General features: G+C 40.1%; 1 protein-coding gene across 2 annotated transcripts in view; it reads right to left on the bottom strand.

Annotated features, from left to right (window-relative positions):
- The window catches only part of aff2 (AF4/FMR2 family, member 2), a 225,188-nt gene that overhangs the window by 66,355 nt on the left and 138,706 nt on the right, over positions 1-20,127 (bottom strand). For both annotated transcript variants that reach the window (XM_017423101.3, XM_037977386.1), the window contains exons 9-10: positions 19,421-19,475; positions 8,770-8,807 (exon numbers count right to left, since the gene is read on the bottom strand). In XM_017423101.3, coding sequence (XP_017278590.1) covers positions 8,770-8,807; positions 19,421-19,475 — 93 coding nt within the window. The remainder of the gene's footprint in view (positions 1-8,769; positions 8,808-19,420; positions 19,476-20,127) is intronic.

The following is a 20,127-nucleotide window of genomic DNA, read 5'->3' as shown; positions in this document are numbered from 1 at the left end:
TTTGAGGGAAAAACTGCAGGCCAGCATCCCTTAGTGGGCCGGTTTATGCGAGGAGCTCGCAGGAAGCTCCCTGTCTCGAGACCCATGGCACCATCATGGGATTTACCCCTGGTGCTGGATGCACTGGCTGCCCCCCCCTTCGAGCCTCTGGATCGAGTGGAATTAAAATTTGTAACTTTAAAAACAGCACTTCTGTTGGCTTTGGTCTCTACAAAGCGTGTGGGTGAAATCCACGCTCTGTCTGTCCACTCGTGTTGTACAAAGTTTTCTCCGGACAAAACTAAGGTGGTTTTGCTCCCCAACCCTGCCTTTGAGCCTAAAGTGTTGGGGTCGTATTCACCAATTGAGTTAGTGGCTTTTTATCCCCCTCCTTTCCCCTCACAGGAGGAGGAGAAGCTACACAACCTTTGCCCTGTGCGTGCTTTGGATATCTATCTAGATAAAACAAAGCAGGTCAGGAAAAGTGACCAGTTGTTTGTCTCTTGGGCTAAGAACCATTATGGTAAACCAGTGTCCAAACAGCAACTTGCCCACTGGATCACTGCTGCAATTTCTTTAGCCTATACGTCAAAAGGGCTTCAGCCTCCAGAAGGGCTGCGGGCCCATTCTACAAGGGGCTTAAGCTCTTCATGGGCCTTGCTGAGAGGGGTGTCCCTGCAGGAAATTTGTGCCGCAGCAAGCTGGGCCTCCTCTCACACATTCGCTCGGTTCTACAAGCTTGATGTTACAGCATCGTCACTGGCTCATTCAGTACTCAGTGTAAGCACCATGCACTAGGAGTACCTGTGGCTGGTAAATAAAATATTTGGCACATAATGTGTGTTCTGCTGAGCAATACGGGAGTCAGTATTTTTCGTTCCCAATGTGAGACACGAAACGAATGCTATGAAAGAGAACTTTAGGTTACTTTCGTAACCCCGGTTCTCTGAGTAGCATGAGTGAGTGTCTCACCAGATCACCCTCCTTGCTCTGACGTTGCGAGGAAGAGGTGAACGTTTTTGAATAAAGTCTCAGTGCAGCGTCAGCCCTATTTATAGGGGGAGGGACTCTGCCCTCTCTGACGCTGACGAGTGTATCTCCAGCCAATCCTGGCTGGCGTAATGTAATAGGAGCTTCTGATGAGGTCACGCCATGGGTGTTCCCAATGTGAGACACTCACTCATGCTACTCAGAGAACCGGGGTTACGAAAGTAACCTAAAGTTTGAAGTCCATATAAACAAATGACAAAAACATAAAATTATACCTCAGCTCATTTTTCTGTTAGCTTGTCAGTCCTGTTAGAATTGAATTTTCTTTTTCTCAAAATGCTATCTACAGCAGGTAAGATGTTCATTGTTCATAACATTTCCATAGAAACCCACCTGAACAATCCCTTCAAGGTAGATTATTTTAAACCTTTTAAGGAAATTTTTTAACTCATTGTTCTACTTTTAATTTGTATTGTTTGGATTTTATTTTGGTTAATTTTATGTCTCTTTTTGGTTACTGTGGGTTAAATTAGGTCATTTTAATCCATTTAATTTTTTTTTAAACTACCTAAACTTTCAGTGATGTAAGAATACAACAGCTAATCAGGCAAGACAGTAAATTACAGTAATTCTCTCCAGAGTTTCCTTATTCTTCTTCTTTAAGAAAAGATTCTTTAGGCTAAACATTAATATTTTAAATAAGTACTAGTATTTCAAAAACAAATAAAAAAAAAAAAAACCTCCACAAGCTTTTGTACTGATCGGGTCACTTTGTCAGATAATACAAATATTTGCAGAAATCTGTTATGTAATAAAAATGTACTAAAAAAGTTACTGTTTTTGATTTATTGTTCTATCTGCATAATTGTGCCAATAATTTTAATTACTTAATATTGTGCGCCACTAAAAGGTGGACAATAATATCCACTCTCTAGTGTGTGTGTGTGTGTGTCTTAGAATATTTGTCTTTTGGCAAAATATCTCACCAGCCACTGGACTCATAAAGTAATCATTGGACGAACATCTGCAACCGATTAACATCTGGAATCAACCTAACCTAAGATGGTCGCCATAGCCAGCTGACCATAGTAAACACAAAGAATGGCTGTGATTCAGTGATTTTCACAGATATTCTGCTAAGATTTGGTGTGGTTGTAGCTGGGAGTCATTCACAACACATGCTCCAAGTGCTACTCAGGGATCAAGATCTTTGCCTGAAACTTTAGCAATAACTGCTGATGTCAACCCTGTTTGTTCGCAAAATATCTTATGAACCACTGGACAAATTTTAATAAAACTATCAAAGAGTAGTCAGTGGATGTATAACTACAATTCATTAGCTTTAGGAGTCACCTCAACCCAAGTTGGCCAGCATAGCTAATTGAATTTAACCAACACAAAAAGACTAAGTCAGTCAGTTTTACCGATATTGAGCTCAACTTTGGTGTGTTTGTAGCTAAGAGTTATTTTCAACATATTCTGTGCGTAACTTCTTGCAGTATTGCATGAGATTGCACAATATGTTATTGCACAAAACAATATTGCAGAGTGGCACCACTCTGTTCAGTATGGACTCTAATATTTATCTGGAACTATCTGGAAGTAGGGCAATCAGAAGACGTTCCTTATGTTTTTTTTTATGTTTAGATCAGCCTCTATAGACAATGGGGAGGGTTTGGCTTGGTGCCAGTCAAGCTCCTGAAAACCCACCTGAGAGATTTCAGATGTAACGGAGCGTGAAGGAGCAGGCCCGTGTCGAACAGGTAAATATAGGTTGTTAAAATAGGCGCAGAGAGGAGAGGAACCATGTAAACGCCGTACGAGGACGGTGTGAAGATGTGGAGGCCATCTGGGCTCAGTTCATCTGTCGTCTCATCCGCCTGCAGCTCTCTGGTTCTGCCCTCCACTTGGCAGAGCTTCCTGCTGCACAGCTGGCCCCACAGAGTCACGTATGTGTGCACACACTGCAGCGTGTGCGTGCTTGTTTACCTTGGTTGGGAACATTTTCACATCAGTGGGTAATTAGTAAAATTAAATCTATATTAATACGACTGAATCAGACAAAACCATCCATCATAGATTATGTGTCATAATTATGACTTTCAGTTATTTATGAAAATGTATCACCTTCTTAGATGGGTGAGAGCTGGTGAGCTTTAGGCAGGCTGTGTGTGTGTGTGTGTTTGTTTTAGTGTGAGTGTGTTTGCCTATAATAGGTTTCCATTCCTACATATGCAGTGTAATGCTTGCTGGCAGAGGCAGAAGGGATGCTGTTTGAAAAGGTGAGTCATATTTGAACTCTTGTCACGCTATAGTACAGACAGCTGAGTGACACCATGCCTCCACATCACACTCCTCATTTTGTCTTTTTGTGATTTTGTCTCTTCATATTGGATGGTGACCCCTACTACAGCGTAAATAAAAGTCCTCCGGAGCCTGGGTGGTCTTTGCAGGGATTTGGGGTGCATTAAGAACGCAGTGAGGTCACCATTGTTTGTGAAAGAAAGTGACAGGTCCACGATGAAGTTCAGTAGCAGGGTTACGGTGGTTTATAATCGCAGTGGCAGCGTATCGTGGTCCTGGGTGCTGCGTCGGGGACGGATCAATGACGTGGGGCAGGTGCACGCCAATCTGGTTTGGTAATCAAGAATATGAAGCAGGATTGGCCTCATGCCTATGTTACAAGTGTCATGGTAATGGAAACAACTTTGCTCAGACTTGATACACATTGCAATAATCTCATGCTACCATGGCACAATCCTCTGCCTCATCACTTCATCCTTAAATGGTTCAAGAGAGTCTCTTCAGGGATGGGTCTGGACACTGATAAGGGTACAAGATCATCCTGGGGATGCAGCAAAAAGACGCAGAAATGTATTTGGTGGGTATGAAGAGTGTAGAGGCATCAGTGTAGCACTGATTCAGCAACGTCCTCATACATCGTAAATGTAGTAGGGTCCTCCTCCAGGTGTTAAGTGGGTTAACCTGTCATCATCCCTGAGTTGATGATTGTGAGCACAGACCCTGATCAATGGAGCAGGTGGACCAGCTGCTCCCCTAATTTATACAGCCAAGGTGCAAACTTGTGTTTTTGCACCCCCATTTTTTTAACTTAAAAACTACATGTTATCATTCCCAGCAATAAGTCAAAAACAAGTAGTGCTATAACTACATTTACTTCCTTAGTTACAAACCAAAAACATGTTGAAAATTATTACCACATTACAGGTGGAGATCATATATGCAGGTGTGTGAGACCCCGTTTGAACATTTTTATGCAAATGTTGTACTAAAATATGATCTAACAATGAAAGTTTTGTATTGTCTGCATCAGCTTTACATCTGCATTTAGCCACAGTTTGTTTAAAAACAAAAAGAAAAAAAAATCATCTTTAATTGGATTTTAAACTGGAGTATTTTGAATGAAAGCGCAACAGAATATCCATTAGGTGATCCTGAAAGTAAGCCCACTCATCTCTGATGAATTTTATATAATATTAAAGTAAAAAACATCCTACTTAACAGGTGAAACTTGTTTTGTTTGCATGTGGGAAACATTTAGAACATTTTCTACACAGTTTTGTGATCACATGTAAAAAACAATTACTTTAAATCCATGAATTTTTTAAAATTTTTTATTCTGTAAGCACTTCTAAATAACAGCAGAGTTAAGAAAGAAAGAAAGATTGAAGTTAGATTCCCTTCAGGTTCCTGGAGCTTTACAGAGCGCAGGGTGTCTGCTGACTGACAGAATAAAGTCTGAACCTGATGTGAGCGCACTCATCCTTTGATGAAGGTTGGACTTTATCGGATGGATCGATCTGCTCGTGTCTGAACAGTTTTGCGTTTTTACTTATTTCAGTTTTGGGAACACAAGAGCAGAAAAATGAAACAGCTCTGCAGTGGAACCAGCGCAAATGCTCTTAGTGAAAGAATAATTAGTCCAAAAAGATAAATCGGTATCACTGCAGGCAGTTCTCCTCAACAGAATGAGCAAAGACAGACATAAGGTTTAATATTCATGATGGAGCAGATTCTAAAATTACAGAACAATAATATAAAAATCACAAGGTCTAATATAGATGGTGGTAGGATAATAAAGTAGGTGGTTTTGTAAGTGTGTGTGTGTGCGTGTGTGTGTGTGGCAGCAGGCTAATGATTGGTATGTGGTTGAGTCTGTCAGAGTTGGGATTAAAAAAAAAAAAAAAAAAAAAAGGATGTGTGTTTGTATGGGTGGTGTGAGAACTGTGGGTTAAACAGTGTGTGTTGGGTTCCATAGGGGATGCAGCCAGTGGATTGCTCGCAGCATCTTTGGTCCCAGAGTCCCTGCAGTGTGTGTGTGTGCACCGCTCAGTAGATTGGGCTGCCGACTGAATGGGCTCATTAGTGGTAGCAGAGTAACACATGGCCTGGGGCACACACAGACACAGACACACTCACTCTCTCTCTAACCCCCACTGCACACACACGCACGCACACACACACACACACACACACACACACACACACACACACACACACACAGTCACACTCCAGACTTGCATACTAATGCCTCCAGACTGTAAACACAGCAAGCCTCATATATATATGCTTAACAACAAAATCCAGACATAGGATGATCTAAAAGGAGAATTTATCTTAAAGCCCAAATCAGCTGTTTGCAGGACTCGTCTCCACTGTTGTTGCAACTCCCTGATAATAACTTAATGGGCGATGTGCTCTCTGAAAACATTAACACTTAACAAGAAGATAATCATGAGGAGCCCACACAGCACTGAATGTTTAACAGAAAAAAAAAAAAAAAATTCAAATGAATCCTAATGGGTTTTATCGCCACCAGAGAAACTGTTATTGATGACGGTGTTTCATCTAATGTCTAATGCCATCTGGATTCACATCTAGATTTTACATTAGAGCCAGCAGGGGACACATCCCAGCACACACAGTGCTTAGATAACTTGAAATTTAAAGACTAGCTCCTTTCAGGGAAGCTGAACTCATCATTAACCAACAAACAGTCATGGTTAAAACATCTCGCAAGTGAAAAAAAAAATAGCATTCCTTATAGTCGAGTGTCTTGCATCCCAAAATTTTGAAAAAAAGATCTTGTTGGGCTCAGAATGTAAATTGAGAAGGACTTTCATGTAACGTTAGCCCAGTATATGTTTGCAAATTTGACTATATTTTTGACTATAATTTGACCATTTTTGCGTTGGCTAATGCTGGTTAGCTGTGGTGGCCATCTTGAATGTGGTTGACTCTAAAAGTTAATCAGTTGTAGATGTTCATCCAACATAGAGTTTTATTAAAATCCATCCAGTGGTTTATTAGATCATTTCCTAACAAACTGACAGATAAATGAGGCAATTACATGACTGCCCGCCATTCATGGTGGCAGGCGATAAAACTGTCTTTCACTGTTGTCATGGTTACAAGAATCACAGAGCAGTTAGGAGGAAATGCAAGTTTAAATTCTGGTCCTTGTTAAAGTCTAATATAACTTCCTTTTCTTGCCTCCTCCCTATCATAGGAGCTTATACCACATTATATATTTCTACTACATATCATTTCAGTGTTCTGTTTTGCTTTTACCAATGCAAAAGTTCCAAATGGCACCTGGCAGAGGTGGGTAAAACTACGTAATTAGCAGCCCTGAAACAAATAATTGGATCAGAATCTACCAATTCGGATTCTGACAAACACACAATCTCAGTTTTGGAGAATGTCGATTGGAACGCACGCAGATCCCAGAGGCTGAAACTGTCACATGGACTGACACCGAGAAAAACAAAACACTATTAATTCACTCAGTCTCCTTTCTTCTCCCCCGTCTCAGCCCTGACACGGCATGTAAATGCGGACTCACACACTGGTTTAAACACAGCAGCTGAGATGAGGAGGCAGTTATAACATGTAAAATCTCCATGCCAACAGCAACAACATCACTCTATCCCACGTGTGGAACTGATTCTGACAAGGTGTCATCTGTTAGTCATCTGTTTTTTTTTTTGTACCCTCAACATACAGCAAGACAAGTTAGTTTTAAACCAGTAAGGAGCAAAAATGCACGATCATCTAATGATGAATCGATAGCATTACACTGACACAGTTAGGCTGATATCATCCACATGTAACATCATGAATGGAGATGATCATTCAGTCTGACTGAAGGAATGTAAAGACCAATATCTAACTCTGTGATGGTCAGGAAATACGACTGCATCCATGCAACAAGCTTCACCTCAGAAACATTTCTCAGCTCAGGAGGAGCGTCATAACAATCTGTTAGAGCTCTGAAATCTCAGTGAGATGGCAGAAGTTTTACCTAAAGGAGCTGGCTGAATGTCCAGAAATTACAGACAGTATTATTTCACATTTATTAATGTTTACATTTCATGATTTATGTTCAGTAGCTTTTAGGTGATAAAATCCAAAGGATCTAAATTAAAAATGGGATTTTTCTTCTTGTTATTTAAAGCAATTATTGTTCATTCTGGAAACCACTCTAAACACTACATTTTATGACTTCATTTTTTTAAAACACGAGAACTGTTTGAGAGAACTGTGATCTCAATTCACTCTAAAAGGTGGTATATCAGACCCTCCAGGATTTTGCGATGTTGCGATCGCAACTATTAACGCATAATCAAGCAAACCCCGCAAAATCGCAACTTTTTGCAACTTTGTCCAAAACACCGCAACTTTCCCGCAACTTAAACCCAATATTTGTTGTTTCTAAAGTGATTCGCCACCGTTTCTGTGGTCTAGTGTCTTCTTTGTGGGATTGTGTAGTGTGGAATACAAAATAACCCCAAATAACTCACGAAGAAGACATGTGACGTCACATCCTGTTAACATCAGAATGCCGGCAGCGTGCAGGGGCAGCGACAGAAGTGAAAATGTGCGCTAATGGTAAATATTGGGTTAAAGTTGCAGGAAAGTTGCAGTGTTTTGGGCAAAGTTGCAAAAAATTGCAATTTCGCGGGGTTTGCTTGATTTTGCATGAATAGTTGCGATCGCAACATCCTGGAGGGTCTGCCTAATAATTACATTGTGCTAAATAAATGTGCCTGACATCATACGTACATTTACATATATATATGACCTCAAAACATTAATATTTCTTGTAGTTTTAAACTATTTTGAGACATTTTGATCAAAAAGACCAGAGGAAACCTTACTGGCAGTAAAATCCTGTGTTTATATACAGTACGTAGGATTTTGTGTGACCTTTGATCTGCAATTCCTGCATGCAGAGAACCTGCTGAAAACCTTTACAGACAGAGAGTGCTGCAGACGAGTGCAGCCCAGAAGAAAGTGTCACAGAGCCGAGTCTGAGAGTGCAGGCAGCTGAACGGGGTTATTACGTGCCCGCCTGTCACCGCAGATGTTTCACTCAATTAAAGCCCCTCCACCTCTCCACGCCTGGATAGCAACTGTGGGTCCAATAACCTTTATTTTTCTGAAGCACGTCTGGCAACTTTACCCTACTGAGGATTTTGGAAAAAAATAAAATCAGTGAAATGCTTCTGAGAGCATCGACGCGATTCCATGTTCTACCTAAACAAAACCCAACTACATTTCAAAAAGTCCAAAGAGTCATCCAGAACTGACCACAGCTACCTGAACTGTGAGTTTATAGGCAGCAAACATTTATATTTTCTTCAGAAAAGATTTCTGGGGGGAATATTGGACCAAATCGTACTAATGCAGCTCATAAACAGAAAACACAGTGGAGCAAATAAATCTACAACACAAATAAATCAAATCTTACCAGCACAGAATGTGAGTTTCTCTTACCTCAGGGCCGTGCCTCTGGCTTTGGTCTTGTCAGACACCTGTCAGCACAGAAACACAGACATGGAGAGATAAATTCAGCCGTTCGGTTCACGAGTTTCTGTTAGAAATGGTGAAAATCATGGTGCTCATATTGATCCGTCAGCGGTTTGGATCAAAGAGCTTGTCAGTAATCCACTCATTAATTAGATCAGATTCAGCTGGATGAAACTACAATTGGCACGGAGTAAGTAAAGATTTAATGAGATTAACAGCAGTGGCATAATCTGATGATTGTATAAAAACAGCTTTAAATGAGCACCGACTGGAGGGTTTATACTAATAAAAACATCAGGGATGTGAGATATTACTGAAAAGTACAACCTGAGAAAAAGCTGAGCAAATGTATGTTTTCTGACAAAGTTGAAATATCTCATCAGTTTTAATATAAATAAAAACAAACACTTTTGGAGAAATAATGAAAAATTATAGTTTAAAAAATGACACTATTTAAACAAAACAAAACAAATGGAGCCAAACTTTAGTGTTGGTATTGTTGCTCTCAGAACAGTAAAAGAAAAAAACCCACAAAACTAAAAAAAAATTAAGCAAGTGATTTAATTAATACAAATTGAATTAACAGTCTTGTTTTTATTCCCCTGGCCCTCATTGTTGTTCTGCCTTTAAGCCTCTCGCTCAGACAAACTCACATCTGGTGAGAAAAAGAGAGAAGTGGAGTTTTTTTTATTTTTTAATTGGATCCATCCTGATTGGAAATACAGAGCTTTTCAGAAATTATACTGTAGCAGCTTCTTTCAGACAGGCTACTTATCTCATGCTCTAGAAATGAGAGACAGACCGAGTACCTGGTTGACTGATTTTATTTGGTCGATATGGTCCACTTTTTAAAAATCACCAATCGGGCACACCTGTGCCGACTTAATCAGTCACCATGTGGGAAAATGAAGATGCAGCAGCAGCTCCAAGCAGCTCACTGTGGCTCACAACATGTTTTTATGAGAATGCCCATCTGTGTATTATTTTTAAGACTTTATCTAAGGCTTGTTAAGTTAATTTATGTGAAACGGTTATTGTTATGTTTAACTAAATGCAAAATACATATTAACCAAAAATAAAATCCTTTTGTCTTTAACATTTGTCTCATTTTATCTTGAACGTGTCACCGTCAATCTATGATCATTTGCTGAAACGGTTACTAACAGAAAGGAAACTATAAATTACAGAAACCGCGGTGATGCGTTCAATACAACACAGGTGTTATGAAAGGTAAAGAAATATGATAATTTAATAAACAAGGAAGTGCAGAGGATTCTCTATGCATATAAATAGTGTCGCCATTGTCAAGGACATTTAAAAATGGAACCTGAACAAGTTTTTCCCTGACTGATAAATTATTCCAATGAAAAAGACTAACTTAACCTTTAACTTTAAGATAGCTGACATTAATCATATGTCATTAAAGTGGACAGTCCCAACACTTAGTGGCACGGTGTTGGTTTAGTGTTTCAGCTTTTATTTTGTTAAAACAAAAAAAATCTATTTATAACAACATCTGGAGTTGTGGAAACAGGGCCTCAAATCAGCTTCTTCTCTCCTGTTTTCTGACAAAAAAAAGAGATTAAATGAGGAGAAAGCCTCCCTGTTTTCTCCTCCTGGCTTCCCGTTTCCTCCCTCGTCTTCCTCCTCCCTCCTCAGCCCTGGTTCATTCCTTCATTTATTCAACTTTCACCGCCTTTCAGCAGAAGACCAGGCTAACTATGATTGGCAGGGAAGCCTGTGCTAACCCCTCCTCCTCTTCCTCCTCTTCCTCACCCTTCGCTCCCGGTCAGTTCTGAGCATCAATTACAATAACGCAGCAAAACAAAAAAAAGAAATCGTAGATTTAATTTCCGTAAATGTCAGCCAGAGTTTTCTCTTCAAGCACTGTTACGCAGCGATTAAAAAGAATTACTCAAACAAAAATGGACGTTTTCTCCTTCGCAGCTTGTTGTTTCCTGCCCTCTCTAAGAAGGTGATTAACTGAGCCAGTGAAGTTTCTGATAGATCGATGCAGAGCTGCAGGCTAGAACAACAAACCTCTTCAGATCTTTGGCTTTCGGAGACTTGCAGGGCTCACTGAGAAAATCTATGTGTGAATATATTTAGCCAGCTGGTGGCTTTGCCTGGATTTGAATAAAGAGCAACCCAACCGGCGTTTATACATACAACCTCTGCTGTTACGCGACGGCTGGAAGTGTTGTTCCTGACAAAAAGAACAAGCTTCCACAAAGACGCAGGGAGACGGCGTCAATTCAAACCTAAAAGCTTCAGGAGACACATATGATTTTATTTTTGAAAATCCCCATATCCCCGTCTCTTCTGTTTTATATGTGGGTTTCACAGCAGGCTCGACAGTACGGGCTTAACAAGGCTTTAAAAAAACGCCCACGCCATCTTTACCAGCAACCAAATAATGAATTCTGCGGTTGTCTGTATGCTTCTGTCTTTACATAAGAGACTAAAAAAAAAAAGCATTTTTATCACCTGAGCGCCAAGTTTCAAATCTGTACTCCTGATGCAAGTCTTGCTCCGAGTTTGCGTTGCTGAAAATACAGCAGCTGAATCTTCACTTGAGGAAACAGAACACACTCTTTATATTCAAGCATCTTCTCAAAGACTGCAAGTTGAATGATACCGAACAAGTCAACTGAACATCTGGCTCCTGATCATCTTCGTAAATATAAGCATTTAAATGGTTTTATTTCACAAACAATCATCCTCGCCGCGTTAGGCACCTTCACAGGGGATGATGACCCCGCTTCGACAGACAAACATCAGCCAGAACATGGATGGTCTTTGCAGGAATTGGCCATGTAGGCCTCATGCCTCAAATATGACGCTATTGCATCAACAACACACTGGGATTTGAGAGAAAACTATAAGTCCTGTAGCAGTGAGAGACACGCTGAGTGAAAGAAGACAGGAAGGCCTACAATGACATGTACAAATGTACAAATTCTATAAATACTGTGGAAGTAAGATATGATTTTTGGCAAAAACTTTGGAAAGTTCATACAAGTCAAAGCAACTTTCTGCTGTATTTGCACTCCTCAAATGCATGCAGTAATGAGTTTGGGAGAGAAAACGGATGATTTTATAAGCCCCCATCCAAAGTGGAGATTTTTCAAAACTTACTTCTTGGTGGAGTCGAGATACGGAGCTTTTTTAGAAACAATAACGTAGCAGCTTGTAGTGCACATTCTCGCTGGTTTTTTTCTTCATTGCTCTCACTTTATCCTCATTCTGCCAACATTACAATTAGATCCTGTGCTGAAACGTTGTAACTGAGAGAAAAATATACTACAAATAGTATACAAAAATAAATAAAAAAGTACCAGTTTTAGCCAAGCTAAGCATGTTGTTTCTCTGTATTTTGATAAGTTGTTGTTGTGAATGTTTTGCCACCTAGTGGTGCGGTAAGGATGTTTCAGCAATCTAATTAAAACCACTGACATGTTTCAAAGCTGGACTCCATACAGGAAGTTGAAGCCAGCACACATTTGAGTCCCTCCGCCTCCATGTAAACAAACATGACATTTCCCCTTTTTTTTAAAAAAAAGAAAAAGATTTAAACACCTCAGATTTTTTTCCAGGTGTTGACTCTTGTTGATGCATGCAGTTCTTACCTTGCTGCTGTACGCTCAAATATTTATTTATTTTTTAACACAGACTCTGGTCCCAAAAACACAACATGGCAGCCCCCGTTAACCAGGTAACAAGAGAAGTCTTGTATTATAAGACATGTCTGTGTTTAAAATGTGTGGGCAGAAAACAACCTATCAGTTTTAAAATATCTGATGTAGTGTAGACAGGGTCTTAAACTGAAGTGGCGTAAAAATGGTTAAAATGATCAAAATAACAGGTCAGACATGGGAAGTCCAACTTTCTGTGACCTGTTTAAACTTTGAATGATGGAGTACAGCAGGTCTGAGCTACAGAGCTCCAAAGAGGTCTGGCTTTTCTCACTCAGTTTGCAAACATCCTCCTTTTTGTGTATGTGGAAATATTTTTTGCAAGTCTCTTTTCTGCCATACAATATATACTGCTATCGAAAGCACCTGCATACTACATATTGCACATTTGGATGTGTTTTTTTCCCCCTAGGCATTGAGGAGAGTAACAAACATTTTGACAGAAACAGAAGAAAAACAGTCAAATAGTAATAATGGAGCGTCGGTTCTTGTGCTTATGTAATGAATACACTGCATCAGGTTACCATGAACTGACCACATCTTTAACAGTCAGCACCTATAATCTCCGATGGCTCGGTGTGAGCTCCACTTCCCGCCCTCACCTGCCTGTTTCCTGAGGCAAACCCTTACAGCTGCAGTAAACACAGACCTCCTGTGACATGTTGAACGTTCTGTAAGAATCCACATCCCAGTGTTTCAGAACGCCTCAGAAAAAACCTGTCTGTAGCTACTTTTACTCTGCTGTTCGGCCGACTGGACCACATTCATCTCTGGGGTTGGACGTGTTTACCAGCTACAGCTGTACTTTTATCTGAAGGCAGAACCTTTGCTCTGACTGAGGGGATCTGTCATCACCGACTTGCAGAGAAAGAGCAGGGGGATAGAGACAAAGGACGGTCCTGGGGTGGTAATTGGGTTGTAGTTTCCTGTCAGGTTCTGAAGTCATTAGGCACCTCTCTTCCTTTCTATCACTGCTTTCCCCTCCACCTTTTTCTCTCCCCTTTATCTCTCCTTCTCTCAGTTCTCTCCTCTCCTCCTTTTTGCTCTTTGCCAAAAACATATTCATCATACTCGTCTGCTGCCCTCACAGCGTTGTACCACAGCATACTAATGATGGTGTGCATCTGTGTGTGTGTACCCGTGAATCACTGTCAGTGTGTGTTTGGGTGTTTATGTGTTTGCTGGCATAAATTCCTGCGAGTATATGGAAGCGCGGCATGTGGCTGTCTGTGCGTATGGGCACATGTGTGTAAAACATGGCTCGGCTGTGTGTTTGATTATATGAATGTGTGAGCGTTCTGTGTTTTACTCCGGGCTAGAAAAGCTTGATAATACACCATGCACTCATTTGCTATAAGCCTGTTAACAGCATGCACAGATAAATGCCACTGAATTCATCTGAGCCTGGCTCTCTCTCCGTCAGCATCTCGCTCAGTCTTCCTGCCTCCTTTCACTCTTTCATCTTATTTATCTTTGCATCCAGTCTGTTATCAGCCAGTCTCCAGTGTCTCGCTCTCTCCATCTCCACCCAAATGTTCAAAAGCTTTTTTATACAACCTTCCTCTTGTTTTAATAAAACGCTGGTTTTCCCCAGATTTAAAAGAACCGATTTTCAGAAAGAGACTTATTCCTGAACAAAAACAAAACAAACCACTGAAGTAGAAGATATCCTATTTGCCCTCACATTTTGTGTTCTGTATGAAAATCTAAAATGATTCTTTTCAAAAACATATAAAAATATACGTTATGTTAAGTCATCTTAATCTGTAGAGTTTACCAAACGCAGCTTTCAGGAGGCCCAGGCTGAACCACTAATATTTCACATTTACTCAGTTCAGCTTTATTTATAAAGTATTTTTTAAAAAGACAAGTGTAATCGTAGGTGCCTAACAAGGGGGCAGACAAAAAAAAAAAATAAGCATGACAGTAAAATTAATCTGAAAATTCTATTTTGAATGGTGCCAGCAGAGCTAAGTTCCATTATCCAAAATCTTTCTTCTTAAAGTCCAACATTATTTGGAATTTACTTTTATAAAGAACAAGAAGTAAGACTGCCTTTATATAAGCAGCAAATATTAACTAAATGCCTACCATTCCTTGAAGAAATACACCACCCACAACTTTTCAGGCCAGAGTTTTAAACTGAAGTCATCTCCCATGATCCATTAGTGCTTGAAATATGAGTTGTAAAAGTCTTTCAGTTACTACCACACAAAAGTTTAGGTCAATATCTGTCATAATGACTTGAGTTATAGACTTTTTTTTTCCTTTTTTTTGTCAGTGTCAAGTCAATAAGTCATGGCAGCCATCCTGAAACAGTTGTAGATCCAGAGAATACTTTCTGAGAGTTTCTGAGAAATAGGATCTCTCCTCGCAGTACATGTCAACAGGCTGACTGCAGCATTTTGGATCAGCTGTAAAACTTGTAAGAACTCTGAATCGTGGTTCGAGGCTCTTTTGCAGCGACTGAACCAGAGCAGCCTGGCATCATGGCTAGAATAAAAAAAAACACACAGAAAAAAATCGTAATTATCGCAGTGAATTCTGGAGGGAAATATCCAGACATCCAGTTGGAAATTGTTTCTGAACAGAAAGTGGGTCATCCGGCAGGTTGCCTCAGAGCACAATTTGTTCAACTGATTGACTGAAAAATGAAGAAAATAATGTGCAGGAATGGCCAAGTCAAAGTTATGACCTTTAATCAAGCAGGCGTTCGGAGGAAAGCCTCGAGGAAAGCAGCAGAACACGACAAATAATGTTTCCCAGTGTCTTTAAAGACCCCGTGATACAGCGGATTAAAAAAAAAAAAAAAGAACAGCTAATAACACGTCTTTTATTCCAACCTGTCTACTCATCCCAAGAGAAATCATTTAACACTGGGCACAATTCTGAATGCACGTTAAATATGTGTAATTAACAGGTCTACTTTCAGTGTAATTATAATAAATAAAACCACTCAAAATGACCTGCTATCATTTATAATTACGATGTTCCACCATGGCTGTAATTATACAATCAAAAGAAGAGTTAAAAGAGGATGAGAGAAATCAGTATCTTTTCATTAACAGAGGATGTCTCACAGACTCTTTGATGAGCGCTGATATCCGTCTGCACAGTCGAGGGGGGTACAGAAGCACGGACCCCACTGACTGCTTTCAACTCATCTTTGGCATCATTAGCGCGTGATGACAGTGATTAGGAAGAAGAAGGCCACAATGCCAATTTTCATGCTGGAAAACAGGACAAGGAGAGCAGGACAACTGCTCAGCTCATCTGCGACGTCCCCCCCAAGTGACAAATCTGACCTCTTTAGTCAGCGGACGTGCACTGAACAAACCGACAGGCCCCGTCTCTTTGAAGACAGCGCAGCAAGACGCGTTTCTGCCTCATAGAGTGTAAAGAGACCAATGATAGCAGAAAGCAAGAGCTTAACGTTATGAGCAATCTCATGCAGCTTCATGTCATGGGTGGGAATCCCTCTCAGCAACTACCACACCAAATGTTAGCTCAATATCTGCAAAATATTTTTGGTTTTTTATAGTGAGCTGGCCAGCTTCGAGCAGACTGACTCCAAAACTTTATCAGCTGTAGATCTAATAACTATTTTCTGAAAGTTGCATTAAAAGCCATCCAGTGATTCACGAGGTATTTCGGTAACAGACATATGAACACACACTCACACGCAAAAATAATATTGCCCGTACTTCGCCTTTTGGCGGCAGGCGATAAATATGGCATTTCAAAGCTAATGAAACAAAAAGGACACTTTATTTACTGTCAAACTAATAGTTAAAAGCAGGAGCTGCTAATGCTCGACTCTCCAAACAGACGAATGAGATAAAAAGGAGGCTCAGTCTTTGGAGTCGGTTTCTCACGCAGGAATTAAAATGTGTAGCTGGTGTATCAACCGGCCCCCGATGGCTGTTAGGCTTTTACACCATTTGTCTCTGAGGTGTGGTGTTTAAACAACGTTGGCCAGTTCAGCAAATGAATCACAATGAGACTGTGGCTAAAAGATGGACCAGGACCAACAATCCGGGGGCCAAACAACAGAGAAGAGAAATGTAAGTATTTGCAGATTAAACCACCAGTCGAGTACTTTACTATCAGAGTAAACTCTACATGCTACAATTTTCAGCGTGAGCCGTCAGTTTGGGTCCTGCCTCAAACTGTGCTTCAAGAGACACCGAGTTGAACTTGTGTTTGTACAACCAGCCTCAAAAAGTACACTGCCTTCACAAGGTGTTCACCCTCCTTGAACTTTTCCACATTTTGTTACAACCACAACCTTCAAAGTATTTTAATTATTGCTCACTGCTGAAGGAGAAGGTGAAATGATAATGTTTCTGCCGTTATCTGTGTGTGTGCGTGTGTGTCGCTTCTCTATACGGTTACCAAAATATCTCAGGACCCACTGAACAGATTTTAATGACACTGTCACAAAGTAATCATCGGACGCACATCCAAAACTGATTAACCTTTGGAGTCAACCCCATTCAAGATGGCCATCACAGCTGATGTACCTCGGTGAATTTTACAGATCCTGCGTTATATTGTTGTGGTAGTAGCTGACAGTTATTCACAACATGTACACCAAGTGCTAACAGAAGATGTGAGATTACCCAACATATCATAACATTTAATGAAATTGCATGAAAGACGGCGAGTAATATGCCTCCCTTTAGGAATGATAGACCTTTAGTTAAGAACTGCACCAGTGTCTTATTTATTCTCAGTATAAACAGCTGTTTTAGATGAATTTTAACTCTGATTTTTTTTTTATTTTCCCCACTAATATGCACACAATGCTCAACAACAGAAGAGCAAAGGCACATTACAGAGCATTTTGTTATTTGTTGACAGTCTTTAATTCTATTAGCTATCTTATTAAGTATTTAGACTCCTTGCTGTGATGCTCTCAGCTCATTTCGGGTTAGTTGTATTTCCATCACTGATGCTTGAAATATGAGGGGAGACCATGGATATATAAACAAACATGACTTTTGAAAACTGGTGCGCTTGAAGAACCCATCAGCGGCGGCTGGTTTGATCTCGTTTTAAAGATGTCCTCCAGTGCTTGCCTGCATTTGCCCTGAGCTGAGTAAAGGATGTGAGGCGCACCTCTGACCGACCCTGTGGCCCTACAGTAATGCATCTGACTCTGGATCAGAAGAGCTGCGTGTTCAGATCACATCAGGGTCAGTCTGCCTCCCGCTCTGAGGTTCTACTCAACAGCAAAGCTGCACTTCATAACTGACCCTAATATTAAATTATGTTGAAATCGTAAATTCAGATTATTGTGAAATATCAGCTACTCAGTGCATGTCTACACCTTGGATTTTCATTTTCATAACCTTTTTCATACAAATTTATCTAGAAATCCATTAAAATCTTGCAAAGGAGCACAGTTTTTTTTAAATTAAGAATGACTGGATATACAGTTGTGGTCAGACGTTAGCATACACTCATCATGGGGCTCAAAGGCATAGTATTTTTAGGCTTTTATTGTTTTATTTGAAGGATTATACAACAAACAACTTCAATGATGTTTAAAAATAAGAATTGGGTACACGTTTGAATTTATTGTAGATTTGTTCTGACGCAAAAAAGGTCAGAATTATACATACGAAGCTCAAATATACTGAATATACTGTACATGTACACCCCCATTAATATTTTAACCACAGGCTTTATGTATCCATCAACAAGCTTCAGGTAAAGAGACATTTGATTTAGGCAACTTATTTGTCTTTATTAGATTATGGTGATCTACTGTTTGTGAAAGTACTCAGCCAGTACCTAAAGAGGTTAGACACTGTCTGCCACTGTGCTTTGTGTTTTATTACTGGCAGTGGAAATCATGTACATCACTGTTCTCTGTATGTTGCTGCTAAATGTCTGCAGACTTTCCTGTTGGTTAGTTTTTATATACAAATCTCTGCTTGAGTTGGTACTTTTTAACCTGTGTGTTTATATGTATAAATACAACAACCAGTACAACCTCTCCTCTCATGGTGTTATAAAATGTCTGTCCCCAGAGTCAGAACAAAGTTAGAAAAAAAAAACCCTCCTAAATGTGCTGTTCACTTCCTGGTATAATTTCTAAAAGGACTTGTCAGAACTGGTTATCATGGAGAAGGTTAAATCAATTTTAAAGGAAAGAGAGAACAGTTCTGTTGGTCAGTGTTGCTCTGATTTAACATATGGTTTGTTTGTTTACTTGAATATTGTTGCTGTCAGGCAGAAACCTTGTATCTCAAAAAAAAAATTAAAAATAATTTTCATGTTTTGCACAAATCTGCTCTACTGAAAAATGTCAAAAGAGTGTCTGAACGTGTGCCAACACAGTTTAATTCATTGAACAGAAATCTTTTTTTTTTTGTTTTCCATGTCCTGAAAAGTTGCATTTTTGGAGATACAAGGTTTCTGCCTGACACCTACAGATATCAGTTGTATTTTTAATGTAATGTATTATATTAGTTATGTACATAATATTAGAAAAACCTGTGATGAGCGATGATATTGTTTAATATTGCAATGATGTTAAAAATTAGGATAAACTCACTTTTTCCTCATTCCTCCCTTTCTTCTATATCACACCTATTATCTAAACCAGCTGTGGGCATCAAAGCCAGTCTGTTGGATTGACCAAATATATTGTAAGCATGCAGAAAATGAATGCATGGTACATGAAATTTACCGGACCTGGTTTACTGCAGTCCAAACAGTTTTTTGAGATACTGATATTGTGATGCTGATAAACTGTCGAACCGTTCAGCCCTAATATTTGTCGTATGTTCTACTGCCTTCTTGGCCAGGCGTCTGTTGAAAAGTTCAATGAGACTATTACCTGGGTAAATAAAGGAAAGACAGGAAAGAGGAGTTTTGTGCCATAAAGTGAGTGAACCAATGAGGGAGCTGACCTGCTGTTCAGCCTCCTCTTCATCGCTGCTGATCTTCAGGTCATCCTCCAGCATTCTGCACAGAGACAAAGAGAAAGACGTTACTGCAGCCATGACCTCCTCTCTGTTAGCTCAGACTGTTGGTGACCCCATCTGAGGAACCTTTCTGGTGAAACTGATTAATTACGCAACAAAAGCAGGGCTGGACATTCACACCAAAGAAAAACAACCAGATGTTCAGCCGTTGGAGCTTTGAAGGACAAGCCAGATTGTTTTTTCACCTGGAAACTTTCTGTCTGGCAGCTGCTGAACCGACAGCCAAGAATTCCTTTGGAACGAGAAAGACATGCTGGGCTGGGATCGGTGCCTCATCTGGATAGTACACTGATGATTTAAAAGGTCTCTAATTGAGAAAAAAGAAACGGGATGTCGCTGCTTTTCTTCTGTTGTTTGCCTGATTATCTGATTCTAACAATGAAACCGATATGGATGGCCCAGTTGATAACGCAGCATCACCTGTTCCTTACCAAACAAATTATTCTGTATTTATCTGCTCTGGCAAGTTGCCGTGTTTTACTGCTTTATATAGTCTCCACACACACTACTTTTATTGTGAGCCGGCACCGATGCTGTTATGACAAGAGAACTCCCTGAAGGGATTTTTCCTGCCTCGCGAACACACACCCCAATGCTGCGGCGCTTTCCGTGGAGGGCCACCAAACAAGTCC

Source organism: Kryptolebias marmoratus, linkage group LG9 (assembly GCF_001649575.2).
Source record: "Kryptolebias marmoratus isolate JLee-2015 linkage group LG9, ASM164957v2, whole genome shotgun sequence".
In the NCBI taxonomy this organism is placed as follows: Eukaryota; Metazoa; Chordata; class Actinopteri; order Cyprinodontiformes; family Rivulidae; genus Kryptolebias; species Kryptolebias marmoratus.
This window is presented reverse-complemented; position numbering and strand designations above follow the sequence as displayed.